The following is a 19,276-nucleotide window of genomic DNA, read 5'->3' as shown; positions in this document are numbered from 1 at the left end:
CTTAGTAAGTCATAAGCAAATAAACATTCAATAATATTTTCAACATATTATAAATAACCAGATCATATTAACCTTATCGCATTTGACCTCAAACTTACAAATGAGATAATTAAGACATTTATAAACAATTTATCCACTTGGCCGAATACCCACACATTCATTTTAGCATAATATTAACGAACCTCCAAAGCCAGATAGACATAAATAAACTTAGTCCAAATTCACTTAAGTAGATATACCCATGTATCAAAATGATTCAACATATATATACTAATTATGTAACCGAAAATACCTAATCATATATGCGCATATTTATGGATTATTCATGACATACAAGTTTCTCATTCACAAAGTCAAATACACAAATCACACACACACACACACATATATATAATATATATATTCTTCATTTGTACCCTTACAAGATTTATAATAAATAACTAAGGTACTTACTTACCTTACCTCAAATAAGTAACAAGTTATTTCATTCCTGACATATAGCTCGTTTTACACATTCGATCTCAATTTACCTTTGCCCGATGAACTATTCAGAATTGGGTAGGACACTTAGATAATCACACATATATCATACAATGCCAACGTCTCAGACGTGGTCTTACATGTAACCACATATCAATGCCACTTTCCCAGACAGGGTCTTACTCGCACACATATATCGAAGTCACATATCGATGCCATGGTCTTACTCGCACACATATATCGGAATCCTATGTCATGACGTATGTATCCTAACTAATCCTAAGGTTCATACGGGGATTTCGGATGTCCTAACTCGGTCGAAACGAATTCGGAAATATAATAGCCAAGCCTTTTCATATTAGGCCATAGCATATAAATATTCATACATTTCATAAAAGCATATATATCTAGCATTTAACAACAATTAAACACGTCTATTTGCCTATAAACTTACCTCGGACGATATAAAACAGAACGGAGCGTCTAGTCGACAACTTTCGTTTTTCCTTGATCCAAATCCGATTTCTTTGGTTCTTGATCCAGACATATTCAAATTAAGCTCATTCAAACATATTTTCATTCAATTTAGTCCAAAAATACATAAATAGGAAAATTACCATTTTACCCCTAACATTTAGAATTTTTACAATTTAGTCCACATTGCACAAAACACAAAATACACAAAATTTCTCCATACCCAAGCTAGGCCGAATATTACCCATATCCATACAAGCCCATATAATTCATTTATTTCACATTTTAGTCTCTCAAATTATTATTTTTTGTAATTTAGTCCTAATTACTCAAAATCATAAAAAAACTCCAATACAAAATATGTTAATCTAAAACATATCTTTCATATTTCATCATCAAACAACAAAAATCGCAAGCTCTCAACAATGGCATAACTCAAAATATTCACCAAAATAAAAAAATTCAAGCATGGGTTTTGTAGTACTCGAAGTAACGATCTCAAAAACGTAAAAATTATAAAAAACCGAGCTAAACTCTTACCTTGATTGAGCTTGGAAAGCAACTGAACCCTAGTTTCTTTTTTTCTTTTATTTGGTTTCGGCAAGAACAATGATAATAACACATATATTAACTTTGTTTTATGTTTTATTATATATATTATAACATATTATAACTTAAAGTTTAATTTACCAATTTAACCTTAATGAATTATTATGAAAACTTTATATAATAAGCCTAATACCGTCCACATATATTAATAATGGCATAATTACCACTTTAAGGCTTCAATTTAGAAAGCCACTAACAATTCAACCCTTTTTAGAAATAAACCCCTAAATTTTCATTTTACGCGATTAAGTCCTTTTATTTAATCGGACACTCAAACAATAAAATTAAATCACAAAAATTTCACAGATATAAATTCACACAAAATAAACACAGAAAATAATTTTAAAATATTTTTCTGACTCAGATTAGTGGTCTCGAAACCACCATTCCCATTAGGGTCTAAATCGGGCTGTTACAAAAAGAAAAAAAAAGGAGAAAGGAAAAGTTAGGGTTTCAAAGTTCTAGGCTCAATTAGTTAGTCCATTTAGTCCCTTTTCTTGTAATTTTTATGTTTTTGGAATCCCAGTGTTAAATACTACCCGACTGATGCCAAAATTTGAGAAATTATTGAGTTTTTAAGTGTTGTCTATGTTGAATAGTTTTAGTATTAAGGACTAAATTGATAGATTTTTAAGTTAGAAATGAAAAATGATTGAATTGTAAAACAAATTGTAGATTTTGAGTATTAGAGACTAAATTGTGAAAATTCAAAATTTAGGGATTTAAGTGAAAATAGAGAGTTAAATATAGTTTAAAGTAGAATTTGTATGAAAATATAAGATTAATTGTGAAGAAATAAAGTTAGTCTCGGTATAGAGACTAAATTGAAATTTAGGTTAATATTGAGTAAAAATTGAAATATTAAATATGAGATTGAATTGTGTTGTATTGATGAATTTTTAATTGTTTCAATTACGTAGCTAACGTCGTACCGGAATCTGAAACTAAAAAGGGAAAAGATAAAGTCGACGAGGAATAACTCGAAATTTCTGGTTTGTATTTCTATAATCCGAAACTAGTTATTAATTGTTGTAATTTTTGTTTAATGTATATGGTAAGTGTTGATGTAAGTAATTGATATTTTGATAATTGATTGAATGAATTGAATTGATAGATATATATTGAATGGATTGATTTTTGAATTGAAATGATTATACATGTAATTATGTAATTATATGAAAAATCACTATTGGATATTGATTATATCTGAAATGTGAATTTAAACCAACAGTATTGGGCTGAGTTGGATATAGATGGCATGCCATAGGATTGGAAGAGTTTAGGGATTTCTTCGACTTCAAGTCGATGAGACACTGGGTGTCAATTTACTACTTCGGATTAATTCGATGAGACATTGAGTGCCAATTTACTTCGGTTTAGCCGATGAGACACTGAGTGTCAATTTATTACTTCGAATTATTTGATGAGGCACTGGGTGCCAAACTAGCGTGTTTGGTTGGAACTGCGTATCCGTCTGAGTCCGAGTCCGAGTCGTGTTAATGGGGGTAAATAAATAATAAAGTTCTATAATTGATGTTGAAATGGCATGGTATGAGAAATGGAAGTGATATAGTGAATTGAAAATAGAATATGTTGGCAATACATGGAATATATGAGTTATATACTCGTAAATTGAGTATGGTATGAAATGATGTATTTATGAATTGAGTATTGCATGACTGATGCCATTGTACGAATAGATATGGTTGATATGTGAATAATCATTTATATAGCAATTATGTGAATTAGGATATTGATTAAAAAATAAAAAATGATAGTTATGATACTAGACATTAATATGTCCTTATAATTTAATTGTGCCTATTATATTATATTATTTTCCAATATTTGGATTATAGAAATACCACTTAGTTTTTACTTAGTGTACGATTTTGTTTTCCGTGCACAGATTAGGTACAGTGATTTTGAAAAGTTGTAATTGAGGTTGTGAGTATCCATCTTATCACATCTCCAAGTGCTAAGAGGGCATGTTTCAAAATTTTGAATAGAATGGCATGTAGTTAGGAAGATCAAGAGTGTTCTAATTAGTAGGGACTAAAATATAAATTATAAAATTTATTTCTTTTAATGTTCAAATTTATTAGTGATTGGCCAAAATCACTTTGGCACCAAATGTAATATTCCTATATTAGGTTCCTTGGGTTGAACTGGGTATAGTGTTGTTACAAATTAGGTCATGTATATTAGATCAAAAAACAAATCGGTCCTTCTATTAAAAATTCTATCCATTTTTACTATTTGGTTGCTCCGTTAGCCACATCAACACTTAACAGTAGAAATGAATGAAATTTTTAACAAAATGACCAATTTATTTTTGATATAATTTAGGGGGACTAAATTGTCTATTTTTTTTGAATAGAGATAGTAAAATGCAGTTCAACTCCTAATATAGGTGTCACGGTTCGCCCATGAGCAAAGCTACCTAAAGCATTAAATCAAGTTTGAAACGATGCGAGTACAAGAAAACTAAGTCAAAATGTTACCAAAATGCCCTGGAAGACTATAGAAGTCCAAAGAAGGAACCGAATCCTTGTAGAACTGAGTGGAATATTCCGCAAGCTTTAGAAATCTCTACTCTTGTATAGAATGGAGTAGTTGGGAAAGTCCTAGAGAATAGATCTAAGTCCTCAACTAAGATTATGAATTGTTATTAACTAAACCAATATAATTTTCTTCATTTTATTGTAAATGCCAATATTTAGATATTTAAAAATATCATCTAACTGAAAATTGTTCAAAAGATTCGAAGCTTGGTGTTTTCATTAGAAAACCTGTATAATTTGAGAAACCTATACCAATTTTTTTTTTAAGGATATGCTCTTAGATGAGGATAGGCCATACGGCAACGATTTTAATAATCTATTTACTTAAATGAAAACTTTTGAAAAATTTAACAACCATTTTGTAACTTTTTTGAAATTTAGATGGCAAGAGTTTCTTTTACCTCAATCAGTAGTCGAGAGATTAGATCTTTGTCTTGTTTATGGAATAGCTTTAAAACTCGTGGTCAGTATACCCCCTTAATGAGCCTACAAAACTCAAATGATTAGTGGATTCGCTCCAATAGATACCTTAAGAAATAAAAAAAATGATATTAAAAATATCTAATTATTGAAAATTGTTTTAAATATTCAAAGTTTGGTGGTTTCATTAGAAAATCCGTATAACTTGAAAATCCCTATACCAATATTTTTAAGGATATGCTCTCAAAAATTGCACTCATTAGAAATTGTGGTATAAATCAAAATATCTAAGGATGAGTTATTAGTAATATTTGTTTTTTTTTTGTCAGAAAACTTGGTATAAGCTTATAAATCCAAATTTTGGTGTACAAAAATTTCTAATGAATATTAATATTTCCTTAGTAATTGTGGTATATGTCAAATATCTAAGGTTCACTTATCTTTCAACCTGATAGATCTATACCGGGCTAGATTGAATCGGTTCTAAATAGAATACTCTTTCGGTCTTATCTACCTACACTACTTTCTAGACTTGTCAATTCTAAAGTTTAAGCACATTCAACTTAATCCAATTAATTGGTTTCTAACCTTAACTTCAGACTAACCACGTCCACTTTGATCAACCAACCTTCCTAAGGATTTAATTGGCACTTAACCTAACTCAATTATCAAACATCAAAATAATGTGAAATAATAAAGAGAATGGCAAGAAATTCTCAGAAATTCTAGTGCATCCACAACTTATGATTGATTGAACGACCATGTTAATCTACGAAAGATGTTGATTATTGCTTTGGAATAAAGCACAAACAAAAATAAAGTAAAAGAGGAATATTGAAGCAAAACTGAAAATAGATTAAACTGAAAGTCGAAAAATAACAAAACAATGTTAAGGAAAATCTAAAATCTTACTAAACTATAAATCTAAAACCCTAAAAGAGCTCAGTTTAATGTAATATTTATAGTCTAATTTTATATTGATCAATTTAGGTCGATTAACTCTAAAATTACAAGCTAATATCGATTTTACAAACGGAAACACTCTTTTAAAATTTTGACTCGTCAAGCTTCAATGTCATGACTTTGCAAGCAATTTGCTCGATCTTTTGAGACCGTGTTGAATGTCGCGACTTTGCTGCTGTTTGGGATCAACTTCCATCTTCAGGCTACTGGCTTGAATGTTGTGACTTTGTTATTGTTTGGGATCAACTTCCATCTTCAAGCTACTGGCTTGAATGTTGTGACTTTGGTGAGCGGATGTTGCAATTTTGTAGGCCAATGTTGCGACTTTGGGTCCAATAAGCTTGCCTTGTGTGTGTTGGTTGACAATTTGTCCAAGTGTTGAAGCAGCTTCTAATGTCGCGGCTTTCTTACTGAATATTGTGACATTCAGTCCAAGCCATTGACTTCTTAGCTTCGGTTGTTTCTTGCACAGATTAACTTGTTAGGTTTACTCTAGGCCCAAATTAGCCTAACAAATCATAAAACATAGCAAGAAGCTCATTTTATTCAATTTTAACTAAAAACTAAGTACTTCGTAAAAGTAACTAAAATAACACAAAAATACTTGAATACAACCTTCTTTAAGTAGTGAAAAAAAGCTTAATTTGCTATAATGAATTATGGAAGATCAGTTGCTTGTATGCTTCAAGGTATGCCTTTTGCTTTAGGTTTTCACTATTTTCGAATTGTTTAGATAAGGGAACTTTTGTGTAGACGGAGGGTGCAAGTCCACATTTACTTATCTATGACACATCTTGGATTGGGTTTAAAATAACCGTTTACGGTGGGATATGGGCATCAATATTACTGTTAGGTTGCCTCTCACCTTTTTTACCCCTAGGAGAGCCCTTTTTCACAGTGCCTTGGCTTTATTTGCCAGGTCTCAGTCTCATTTTGCTCTTAGTTTTGGGCGGGTGTCTTTAAAATAGAGACAATCTTCTGTTATGTGCTTGATATCTTCATGAAATTGGCGTTTCGTAGAAGATTGGTTGTTTTAGAGGTTCAGGTGGTGGCCCATGGATTTTCTTGTTTCTTACATTACTTAAAATGTGTGCCTATGATGCATTGAGCAAGGTATGATTTTCAAATTCAGAGTAAGGGGCCCTCTCATGTAATCCAATCCTTAGGAGGCTTTGGCCATGTCATCTAGTTTTGCTTCTTTGTGGTTAAGGCAATTGTTAATGTTGTGGCCGTTCCAATCGAAGTTGCCTTAGTACATGTGGTGTTGTTTTCCCCTTAAAATTCCTAGTTGGCCTTCTAAAGTAGCGTCTTGCTGTTGGGGATATGTCATCTGAGGCCATATCATATGCGAAAAAGGTAAATTAATTTGTTTGCATAGTTGGGTTTGGAAAATCACTTTTTGGGCTTGTAACTCCATGTACTACTTGAGGGTTGGTGGCGGATAAATTTTTTGGTGTGAAGCTTCGGCAACAAGTCTTTGGTGAGTATGATTGTTGGATTTGGTGAATGGATTTGGTCTTTAGGTGAGCCTTCATGTATTTTTGGTGCATGGGGGTAGGGAGGGTATGAATGGCTTACCACTAAGATTGACTAAAGTGATCGTGCTAAGGTCTAACTTGATAAACCTAGTTTGGTAGTTTATGTTGGTCGGTTAGTGTTAGAGAGGGCTAAACACTGTTGTTCTGAGCGACTTTTGAGTTTTTAGGGTTTTTAAAGTAATGAGCTTCATCGGGTAGGCACATAGCTTTTTGTTTCTTCTCACAAACTAGCCAATTGTTGATACAAAGTTTGTGTTTGGTGGATGGAAGTAGTTTGCGCTGCTATGCCAACAGCTGCTAAAAGGAGCTTAAGAGGTTTAGATGAAGTCTCTAAAGAAGCCTTTATAGTTGAATTAGAAGGGAAGAAAACATGCCCTCTTATGATGAGGAGGAAGCCTTATATAGACAATGATCTTAGTGGTGAGCCAATTGCGAGCTCCAACAAAAGGCCAGTAGTAAAGTTATAAGATGCTTTGCCAAAATGTGATTAAATGTAATATAATTTATCTAAGATGGGATAATCTATGCTATGTGTAACAGATAGAAAGACCTTTAAAATACGTGTTGAGATATAATAAATGAGATTAAAATTCCCTAGACTAGAAAACATTTGTCTGAATAAACTTTTTGTAAAAGTTAGGGTGATTATGTTGACAGGATTTCTAATTATGTATACCAAATAATATGGTTATATTTAATATTAACAATTCACTTTATAAGAAAAAAAAAACATATATATACAAATATATTAAAGTATTAATATATTCATACAATCAAATAATGAAAAATCACTGATTAATTAATATTGACTTGATCATGGGTTAAGTCAAGTTTAAAATTTTGTTCAAACTTAGATAAAAAAAATACCAATTTTGAGCCCAACTTACCTGTATTAAATTTTTTATATAAAAATAAATTTTAAAACATATAATATATCAAATATACTAAAAACATTACAATAAATGTTTCCCAACAAATTGAAAATACATTAAAAAAAGTCTTTATACTTAAATGGTACTAAGATAGTTATAACTTAGCAAACAAATGCCTCTAAAATAGTAGCAAAATTAATAATAAAACAAGAGTTATATAATATTCAAATAATAACAATAAATTAATAGTAATATAATAGTAAGATGACAATAAATAACAGCAAAACAATATCAAAATAGCAACAAACAACAACAAAATAGTAGTAGACAATAGTGAAAAAATTAGGCAAATTTAGACCAAGCCCGAGCAAAAAAATTTTACCCAAGGCCTAGCCCGTTTAGAAAACAAACCTTATTTTTTTGTCTAAACCTATTTTCGAGTCTATACTTTTGTTCAAACCTTTCTACTTTTTAGGCAGACCTTCGGGTTTAGACGAGTGGCCCGACTTATGATCAAGTCTAGTCAAATGTGAAAGAATTTACTAATCGGAAATTGTTAGAATCTATTTTGAATAATTAATTATCCTGTCCATGACTTAAGTCACCAACCAACTCGATAAATCCAATTCAATTTGGGTCAGATATGAATTTTTTTAATACAATTTAATTAAACCCCGACTCAAATTATTTTCAATAATAAATTTTTAAAAAAAAATAATGACTTTTTAAAATTACAAAATATGGATATTAATATGAAAAAAATTACTATTTCCAAACTCGAGCAGACCTAGGAATAAGCCGAGGTGATTGTATTGTTGTTCCCAGTTAAGAATGTTGGGGCAGGCTTGTCTCAGGTCCAAATGAGGCTTGAAGAGTTAAGACAAGTCACACTCTTGCACAAAAATGAACCTAGTAAATCTTAATAAACATGGTGCCTCTGGTGCAAAAAGAATAGGGTAAAAAAAAAGAAAAAGAAAGCCACCGTACAGCAAACCGAAACCGGTCCTTAATCTAGTTAAGCTTCAGACTGGTGAGTACCATTTCTGCAATTAGATTCTTCCCTGTGGCAGCTATTACCCTTACACCAACACAAGTATTGGGGGATTGGTCCTTCTTCTCCTATAACCCAGGGATTCTCTGCTACTGCATTTAAAGTCATCCTCTGTTTTGGGTCTGAAAAAAAAATGGTTTGTTTTCGTGATCACCGCGGCCAAAACTCCATATGAGAATTAGTTCTTGGTATAAAAGACAAAGAAATCAGAACAAAAGATTGCACTAGCCTTTGCAAAGAAGTCCTTCCAGGAGATTCCTCAACTCTGGGTTCAAGTCATTTGGCAGAACCAGAGGGTTATTAACAATCTGCAACAGAAAAATGAACACCATTGTTGTTGGCTATCGGAGAATGTTTGCCGGAATAGGAGCAAAAGAGAAGGAGAAATCGAGAGCAAATTGCTTACCTTTTCATACGTATCCTGTAGTGTTTCACCGAGAAACGGATATTTTCCCAGTACGATAAAGTACAACGTAACTCCTACAGCCCATGTATCTGCAGCTTTTCCTCGATAGGTTAAGCCTGTCGATGGATTTCATGTTCAGTCAAAACAAGCATACTATTTCCTCAGACTATCACTCTCACACAAAACCATAGTTCCAGCTAACGGAGGGAATACCAACCTAGGCAGCACTCAGGTGCAGTGAAAACAGGAGTCCCAGGAGAACGACGAAGCTCATCATTATCATCCTGTAAAAATAAAATGATTTTGTTTGAAACAGCATAAACTTACTTCCACTAAGAAGTAAGAACTAAAGTGATTTCAAAGTTAAATGATACTTCTGAAAGCAATTAAAACACAATAAAAATGGGACAAATTAAATAACAAATAATAATGATAAAGTTCTGTTACAAAACTATAAACAAATTATTTTCAAATGTGCATCAGCCACACAAACTTTTGGTGCAGTCACTTATTGAAACAAGTGCATGCAACCCATTTAGGTACATTACGCTTTTGTGCTAACTCACGTCTTAGAAAAACTTCCTATAGACAAAATTGTAGTTGGTATTATACTCGATTCGGAAAAAACAACATACGATAGAAAAGAGGCTCTTTAGATAGTTATAGAGGAATTAATCTATGTTACTTGAACTTGGATGTGAATTTCAGATATGGGTGTCTTCAGAATAGGTATGTTCAATTCTTTCTAAGTTTTTTCATGCATATTTGGTGGATTTCTGGAAAGCCATATTCCCATGCTTACCTCCAAAGAAAAGAAAAATGAAGAGTCGTTGTAATGTAGGGACAGATAAATATGTTTGGTATGCATATTTCTTACACGTTAAAAATTGATTACACTTTAATACTTTCATTTAAGTCATCATATGAGGAATTTAAAGGAGAAGTAGTATCATTACCTCAAACACCTGGCTGACACTGAAGTCTCCTATCTTCACCGAACCCGTTTTAGTAATCAATAAATTATCAGGCTTTATATCTCCATGCACAATATTCTGTATTTAAAAGAAAAGACATAAGCAAGAACAATAAAATAACAAGTAATAGATGATTTTGATGGCAATACCACGTAACAAGATACTCCACATAAAAAGTAAAATTCATGGAAGCATGTGCACACGTTCCAACCTTACCATGGAAGGTAAAGAAATAATAGGAAAAGAAATTGTAGAACAAACAGAAAATTAGAAGATTTATGGATTGAAAACCTTCATTATTCAGATATCAAAACACAGGGTATCAAATATGAAAGGACATGCTGCACGTATATATATCATAGAAATCATAACTGGCCAACTCTGTTTGGAGCAAACAGGATAAACAGCCAGACAAAAGACAAAAAAATCTTTTCTACACATGTTCAGGGAAAAACCTTATCATATTTATCGAACCATGTAATTGGATTTATAAGAAATAAAACACACCCTCAAAGAGAATTGAAATACTTTTAAAAAAGAAAAATAATAGAGAAGAAACAAAACCAGGCACAAAAGTTGGTATGAAAGCATACATGTGCATGGAGGTACATAAGCCCAGATACTATATCTCGCAAATACTTCCTAGCAGTATCTTCTCCAATGGCTCCAGGAGGACTAGAACCTTCCAAAACCCATTTTCCTTCCACATATTCAAGAACTGAACGAAAGGAAAATTAATGGCAGTCAATATAATAAAACTAACTCAATGACTCTTTTATACACATCACTTAGTAGAGAAATAAATTAAGAAAGAAATATACATACCCATGTAAAATTGATCCGTGGTTGGGTCATCAATCACCTCAATGAGATTTACTATATTGGGATGCTCCAACATTTTCATAATTAGAACCTGTAAAGGTAAATGGATAAGATAAATATGGCAATCCATCCAAAAATCAAAAGTACTTCACATGTCAAAAGAAGACAATCAAGGCAGTTCTATCTACATGACTATGCCAACATATTATCTCTTTTCAACAAGGAAATTAACCAAATGGTGTTACATATTATCTCTTTTCATCATCTGTTTGTAGATGGCGAAATAACAATGCCCACATAACAAACTAACCGTCTAGTCAGTCTTTTGCTCAAGTAGAGATTGAGTTGCTTCCAATTTATTTTAAAGGAAAAAGGAATGCATAAGGATAACAGTCATTGAATATAAGAGAAAAAAAATCGAATTAAATAAGAAAGAGTAAACCAAGAACACAATCAATGAGCTAACCATCATCAAAGAAAATGTCATTAAAATTCTATGTTGGTAGCATACAAAGAGAAATCTCCTAGAAGAAGACAAGAAAAAGAAAAAAGAGAGAAAAAAAAAACAGAATTGCAAAGAGAGGGCAAATTACATTATCTTGACATAGAGAATAAATGGAGAGTTTGATGGGAGTGCTTGAATATGGAGAACCTAAAAGAGTAATTCATATATTGATGGAATATAAACCCAAGCACAGAATTGTTATTTTAAATGAAATTTAAGAATGAAAATTGCTATTTACAATTAACTATATTGGCAATTTGAACTTGACAACAACCACAAGGAACCAAATAAACTGATCTATATTAAACAGAAGATATATGGCAAAATATAAATAAAACAAAACATCAAGTCAATACCTCACAAAGAACATCGGTCATTGCAGTCTCTGATGGAGCAACCCGTAGCTTTAACAAATGAGACCTATGAAAAGCCTGAAATTCAAATATAAAAATAACTCATTATTGCGTGGCAAAACCTTAATTTGGTATAAAGTTGCAACATTTAGGCTATAGGAATATATATAGCGAAAGACAAAATGTTTCTCTAGTTTTAAATGCTTCAACTTTTTGCTACTAAACAAAAATGAGTTGTTATTGCCATTTTTGCGTTCAAAGCACAATCACTTTTGTATCAAAACAAGCCACTAACCTTAATAGCATAGTGTTTCCCATCTACACTGTTTCGATATAGAACCTGCCACAGAAGCAAACAAAATAGGTAACAATTAATTATGTTCTGCAACTTATGTAACACAGTGACTTTCAATGATATCCTTACCACTTTTCCATAGCTGCCAGAACCAATCCTATATTCACGCACATATTCATTAACCATCTTATTCCCATTTTCATCCTGAAAATGAAGTCAAGATTCCAAAACTTTATAATTATATGAGACAAATACAGAATGAAATGAAGATTACTGGTATGAATACATAAAGGCACTCAAGAAAATAATATTATTAACATTTATGATGTAATTCAGTGGCAATGGAGGCATAACAACATTTCTCTGCCTACCTCTGAGCGAATAATCCTGTTGGTTTCCTTAACTATAAATTGCCTGCAAATCATTCCATTGTTGAGTTTGAACCTCAAAATCTCCTCAGAACGCTTGGCACGGCTTATAGGCTCAACCACATCTACTTGAGAAGTGCTCGTAAAATCATCGTTATATAAACAACTATCCTCTTCTTCTATTTCTTCATCTAAAAAAAAGTCCTGGGAGTTTGGCCTGCAATGGGACCTCGACCGTTTGGGCTTTGTTGTGTAGCCAAAGCAACCGCAAAAGCCAAAATCTTTAGCAAATGAAAAGCTCTTACCAAACATTATAACACTTGAGACCTTGAAAGTAGTAAATAATGGCTACAACAAATCTTAAACCTGCAAAGCCAGCATAAGCTTTCATATTAAGATTAAGAGTAACCCATACTATATAAGAACTTGAGCTCCATTATTTGTTATTTTTTAACCTCATTGAATATTGCTAAATAATAGACAATAAATTTGATTAAAAATCAGCAAATGACTGAATTGTAATGCATTCAAAGATTATTGACTGATTTAAAAGCAAAAATCATGCATTTTTCTAATCAACTAGTTTATTTTTAAATTATAAATCTTCAAAAGCATCGCATCACAATTTTTTGCCTTTACAATTACATACATTTTCTTCACAAATATGTTACTTACAAAATCAAGTTTTCCAAAAAAAAAAATTAAAAAAAAATCTATCAAATGGAAACTAAAATAAAATTAAAAGAGAAAACCAAAATTCAAAATTACCTGATAATGGAAAAAAAAATGCTTGAAACCCTAATCAGCTAGGTGATGGAAAAGGAAGAAATTCAAACTTTTGGACGTCAAACCAACAATGATCCCAAATAATTTGATAGCCTGATTTGAATTTGTTTCCTTTTATTAAAAAAAAATTAAAAAAGAAACCACTACGAAGACGACGATTACGAAGTCTTGGTAGCGGTTACAAAAGAAAAGAAAAGAAAATCAAATTTGAAAAGTCGTTCGTAAAATTTGATGAATTTGTAAAGTGAAATATTAGCGACTATTTCAAAAAATCAAACAAAAATAGTTATGCCACCTATAAAACAGTGTGTTGCTGTTAAATTACGAGTGTTGGACATGTGTAGCAGTTTTCATTCGATAAAAATATGAAAAATGGAGGTTTTTTTCTAACTAAGATATTATAGTCTTATATTCTCAAAAACAAATTATAGTTTTATACACTATTTATTGAAATGGGTACCGAGGAAAATTAAATTCCAATATACGTTTTTAGTAATACATTAAATAATGTTAATATCAATGCTTAGTTTTTGATGATGATTCCATATTGATGGTTGTGAACGTAATCTAGAACGAACACTCAACAGACTGCTCACCACCACATTTTGGGATGGAAATAGATGGCAAATATGGTAGCTGCTGCTGCTGTTATTCTAAAATCCAATACTAATCAAACTTTGTGGTTGCAGGCTGTAAGTTTCTCGTCAGACGATCGTTTAACCACCAAACTAATCATTGCAAGAACATTACATCATGCACTATATGGAGCAAAGACAGAACAATTGAAGAAGTGACAACCCACCGGAAACTAAAACCCCTCCTGTTGCATGATATCGATGCCATGAAGACCCAATTTCAGCATATACAGCAGCATGAAGGGAGTAAATTAGCTAAATCTATGGCAAGAAAAGCTGTAACTCATGCTTAGAATAATAATGCTTTGAGATGACTTATTTATTTATGGTTTTGTCCTTGTTGCTTGGTAACGAAGAAAAAAAAAACTACCTTTCAAAAAGAAATTTACTTTTAAAATTTTAATTCTAAATTATTATTTAATTAAAATAAAAAAATGTATGATTTTGAAATATTTTAAAATGACTTAAAAGAAAATTAATTTAATGATAAAAATAAAATAAAATTTTAAACAATTGATATTTTTAATATTTTATTGAATTATTTAAAGTTTGAAGTTAAATTAATTTATTAACTTCTATTTTATCCTAATAAAAATATACTTTAATGTTATAACATGACCTTGGCTCTTATATGGGGTTCCACTATTCCATGAAAGAGTTTCTAAAAGTATCTTACAATTCGTGGTGGACAAGGTACGTAGTAAATTTCTTAGTTGGGATGCTAGATAACTATCATTTGCTGGGAGAGCTACTCTAGCCCAATCTGTGCTATTATTTATACCTAACTATTTTATGCAGTTAGTGATGATACCGAAAGGGATTTGTGAGGAGATTGAGTGCTTGGCCAAACAGTTCATTTGGGGTTCCTTGAATGGAAAGAAGAAGATGGCACTAGTAAGTTGAGACTCAGTCTGTTAACCACGCTCTTATAGGGGTCTTGGTTTGCGGAGGTCGAGGATCAAAGTGTTTCTTTTTTTGATGAAATTGGGATTCAATTTGGTTGCAAATGTCAATACCTTATGGGTGAGGATTCTTCAATCAAAGTATGGTATGAAAGACAGTTTGCCAGAAAGTATTTTGAGAAGCAACAACTCTTTTCTTTGGAGAGGCCTGTCAAAGGTTTGGTCACTACTTAGAGATAATTTAGTGTAGTCGATGGGGGATGGGAGGTTTGTCTGGTGTTGGCAAGACCCTTGGGTGCCATAGATTGGTCCTCTGATAAAATGGATACCTTCGTATGGGAATCTAGAAGCGGATTGTCTACTCAAAGAAATGGTTATAGAGAAAGGCAATTGAAACCTTGATTTTTTCGTGTATGGGTCTCGGAAACATTATTAGGTGCATAATGAGTATCCCTCCCTCACATTCTAAAAGGGGTCGGATAGGATTTCTTGGTTTCCAAATTCAAAAGGGGCTTTCTCGGTTAAGAGTGCTAATCGTTCGCTTAGGGAAAACCACTAGAACTCTAAGGAAGCGATTTGGAAAACTCTATGGAAATTTAAGGGTCCTCAAATAGTTCTCTTTTTTCTATGGCTCACTTTCAAACAACGTCTTCTCACTAACATGGAGTGAGTAAGATATGGCATTGAACAAGATGGGTCTTGTTCGGTTTGTGGAAATGTTACAGAGGATATTCTTCATGTGCTTAGAGATTGTTCTACGAAAAAAGAGGTGTGGGGACATGTGGTGTCTTTGAGCCAAGGTAGCAAGTTTTTCACTACCAGCCTCTCTAATTGGTTAGCTTTCAACTTACAGTTGTATGAGTTGATGGGTTTTGTGGAAGTTAGTTGGGCAAGCTTATTTGGTCTCATTGCGTGGTGCTTTTGGAAGAATGTAAACTTACTCGTCTTTCAAGGCTTAACATGGAAAGCTTGTGAGATTGTTAAAGCTTCTATTAGTCAGGTGAGACAACTTTGGTCCACACACAAGGAAGGCTTGACTCGAAGGTGTATTCCTATTTAGAGGGTTCCCTTATCAGATAATTGGGTTCACTTGGATACTAATGGTACAGTCAATTTAAGTATAGGGTCTGCATTTGTAGGGGAGTGGTGCGAAATCATCTAGGGGAATGGATTATGGGTTTTAACCAGTTATTTCGGGGATGGGTGCTCAGCCTTTGACGCCGAGCTATAGGGTATTTTGGATGGACTAACCTTATTACAAGAACAGGGTTTGGGTAGGGTTTTGATCCAGACTGATAGCTTGGAGGTAGTCCAAGCAATCCAAGGGAATACTTCGGTAAACCTGAACTTATCTCTGGTTAGGTGAATTCAGCAGATGCTACAAAATAAAGAGCTTTGAGTGGTAAGACATGTTCTGTTGATCAGGTTGCCAAGATGTCTTCTACTAATATGAAGGGGGTACATATGTTGGCAGACGCCCCTATGGAATTACTAGAAGTCCTTGATAGTGATAAAGCTAGTGGTACTTTTGATATTGTTAATTTAGTTTATATCTCTATGGTAAATAAATAAATAAATGCTAAAGGGTTCAAAAAGTCTTTGAATTTTTCCAAAAGGTCAATTAAGCATTTAAACAAAAAAACACACACTCAAATAAGTGAACGTTAAAATTTCAATCAAATAAGTTCTTTGACTGTTAAAGTTAATGGTTAATTGTTAAAAAGTAACAACTACTGTTTCATTTAATTTTTCGGGTTACTTTTGCCACATGGCATCGCACCAAGATTATGCCACGTGGCAAAACTAGTATTTTTTATTTAAAATCATTAAAAATGCCACGTGGCAAAACTAGTATTTTCTATTTAAAATCATTAAAATCATAAAGATATGAAAAATTATAAAAATATTACGGAAAAATTTAAAAAAGTAAAATAAAAATATAAATTATCTATAAATTAATATATACTCTCATGTGTCACTTGACCTCTCAACCTATTTCCCCACCTTAGTTGGCATATTAAAACTTTCCTTTGTCATTGATGATGAATAAAGGCATGCAGGTTTTGGGGAGATCCGTGATGAATAAGAACAATAAATAGCTTTACAGATCAAATAATTTGTTTTTGGTATCATTTTTATATGTGTTGTATTATTAATGATAGTTAGTGTGCAAATGAAAAAAAAATGATTTTGTAATTTTTTCATACATGGGCAAATGACAAAAATAACCCCCCCAAAATAGAATAAAGTGGTAGTCGTTACTCTTTAACTATTGATTGTTAACCCTAATGGTCAAACAACATGAAAATATATAGTTTTGAAAAGTTAAGTCATAAAGGTATAATATACTTTATTTTAGCTTTAAATTAGTTTGTATTTCATTATTACAGATAAGATTGTGATTTTTAAATATTGCAATTCAATTATTAAAAGTAACGGTCAAGCTATCTTTATATAAACATGCAATAAAAATTAAATTTCTTTTGAAACTTGGTACATAGAAAATGTCTTTTAAAATAATCTTCCTAAAATTATCAAAATAAAGATGTACATCTCCCACTACTTTAGCTGGCACACTTGTCCTGTTCCCGGTTTGTAACGATAAGCTTTTATCTCTAAGATCTTTCGTCTTCTCGAACCCATGTAGAGAAATAGAAATATTATTAGTGACTCCCAAATCAATGGCCTAATGGTTTATTGAATCTTCCACTAAACAAGCTTTTATCATCAAGAGTTCCATACATTTTCCTTTGGTAGCTAGGTATTCTTTCCACTCTTTACAGGTTGCCTTGAAGTGTTATTTCTTGCTACAAAAAAAAACATTTAGACTCAGATAAGTCTTTAGGCTTTCTGGTTCTTTTCTTTTCCACTAGTTGTGGCCTAGAGACTTTAGCCTTTCCTTTCTTAGCGTGTTTTCCCCTTCCCTTTTGAGGAAGAAGCGATGGATATATTTACTTTTTCTCTTCAAAACGACTAACCACCATTCAACATGAACTCAAAGGATTGTAACTCCTTATGAGTTGTGTAAACATCAGGTTTTTGTTGCCAATGAGCACCATATCAATGTGAGTGTTCTGGTCCAAAGTGACCTCATTGACCACGGTCTCGGCAAAGTAGCCCATAAGAGTGATCATATGGTCTTTGATCGGAGTGCTGGGATTTTGCTTGGCATTCATCAATCTAGTTATGACATATTGTTGAGCCAAGGCAACTTGGCCTCCGATAATGCCTTTTAACTTATCTAGAATCGCTTTAGCAGGCTTACAACTCTCTAGTTTCTTATACAAATTACTGATCATGCTTGCCAACATATATAAATGAGCTATCTCACCAGACTTGTAACAGCCCGTTTTCAGTGAAACTGGAACAATGGTTTCGGGACCACAAATCCGAGTCAGAAAGAAAATTTATTTAAAATTTTTGCATGGTCTGCATTATGATAGGAAAGACTTATGAAAATTTGATAAGAAAATTTTACCGATTTCATGTTTAATTATAGAAAGGACCAAATTGCATAAAATGAAAAAGTTGAGTTCTAGTAGCTATAAGTATCAAATAGCTATGGAATTCAAAACTTGAGGTCCTTATATGGTAATTAGACTATTAAGAGAAGTTAGTAGATATTTTTGATGATTCATCCATGGAAAATTAGAAAAAAAGAAAAGGACTAAATTGGAAATTGAAATAAATAAAAGATGATAAATAAAATAAATATCTAATATCATCATTTTATATCATCTTCTTCCCCAAATTCTATGGAAACCCTAGGAAAGAGAAAGAAACTCAAGAAAGCTTAATTAGGTAAGTAATCATATCCGCTTTTTAGTAATTTTCATATTTCTAGGATCGTAATAACTTAATTTATCTATTTTGGGGATCAATTTGTAAAGTTATTAAATTTTTGAAAATTTTCCATGGATGAATATGCTGAAATTTTGAAATTTATGGTAGAAATTGAAAGGTTGTTGATAGATAAATAACTTTTGTAAAGTGAATTTTCATGAATTTTTGATTTAGGGACTCAATTGTAAAGATGTAAAATTCATGGAAAATTTATGATTTTATGAAATATATGTGCTGTAAATTTTATATGTAAAAATCAGTTAGGCTTGGAATAATGATTAAATTTCACAAATTTCATTTTCCAAGCCTAGGGACGAAATCGTCATTTATGGAAAGCATAGGGGCAAAATGATAATTTTTCTTAGGATGTGAATTGAATTAAATTGAGTATGAAATAGATTAAATTGATGTTAAAT

General features: G+C 32.1%; 1 protein-coding gene across 1 annotated transcript; it reads right to left on the bottom strand.

Annotated features, from left to right (window-relative positions):
- Nucleotides 1-8,607: 8,607 nt before the first annotated feature.
- On the bottom strand, nt 8,608-13,723 carry LOC107956519 (serine/threonine-protein kinase GRIK1). The gene is made up of 12 exons (XM_016892148.2): nt 13,463-13,723; nt 12,698-13,060; nt 12,456-12,530; nt 12,327-12,371; nt 12,035-12,109; nt 11,177-11,264; nt 10,945-11,069; nt 10,334-10,429; nt 9,595-9,661; nt 9,378-9,493; nt 9,201-9,279; nt 8,608-9,093 (listed from the first exon to the last, which is right to left on the bottom strand). Exons 2-12 carry the CDS (start codon nt 13,004-13,006, stop codon nt 8,936-8,938), a joined length of 1,233 nt encoding a protein of 410 aa, XP_016747637.1. The 5' UTR covers nt 13,007-13,060; nt 13,463-13,723; the 3' UTR covers nt 8,608-8,935.
- Between the last annotated feature and the right edge of the window lie 5,553 nt (nt 13,724-19,276).

The sequence above is a fragment of the Gossypium hirsutum genome, chromosome A07 (genome assembly GCF_007990345.1).
Source record: "Gossypium hirsutum isolate 1008001.06 chromosome A07, Gossypium_hirsutum_v2.1, whole genome shotgun sequence".
Lineage (NCBI taxonomy): Eukaryota > Viridiplantae > Streptophyta > Magnoliopsida > Malvales > Malvaceae > Gossypium > Gossypium hirsutum.
The sequence above is the reverse complement of the archived record's forward strand: the minus strand, read 5'-3'. Positions and strand labels throughout refer to the sequence as shown.

Excerpts from the sequence above, each read along its gene's own strand:
- LOC107956519 (XM_016892148.2), bottom strand. The coding sequence starts at position 13,006 with ATGTTTGGTAAGAGCTTTTCATTTGCTAAAGATTTTGGCTTTTGCGGT. Across the intron at positions 9,662-10,333 it reads GTGTCAGCCAGGTGTTTGAG|GATGATAATGATGAGCTTCG; the intron begins GTAATGATACTA and ends TTATTTTTACAG. Across the intron at positions 9,280-9,377 it reads TACAGGATACGTATGAAAAG|ATTGTTAATAACCCTCTGGT; the intron begins GTAAGCAATTTG and ends TTTCTGTTGCAG.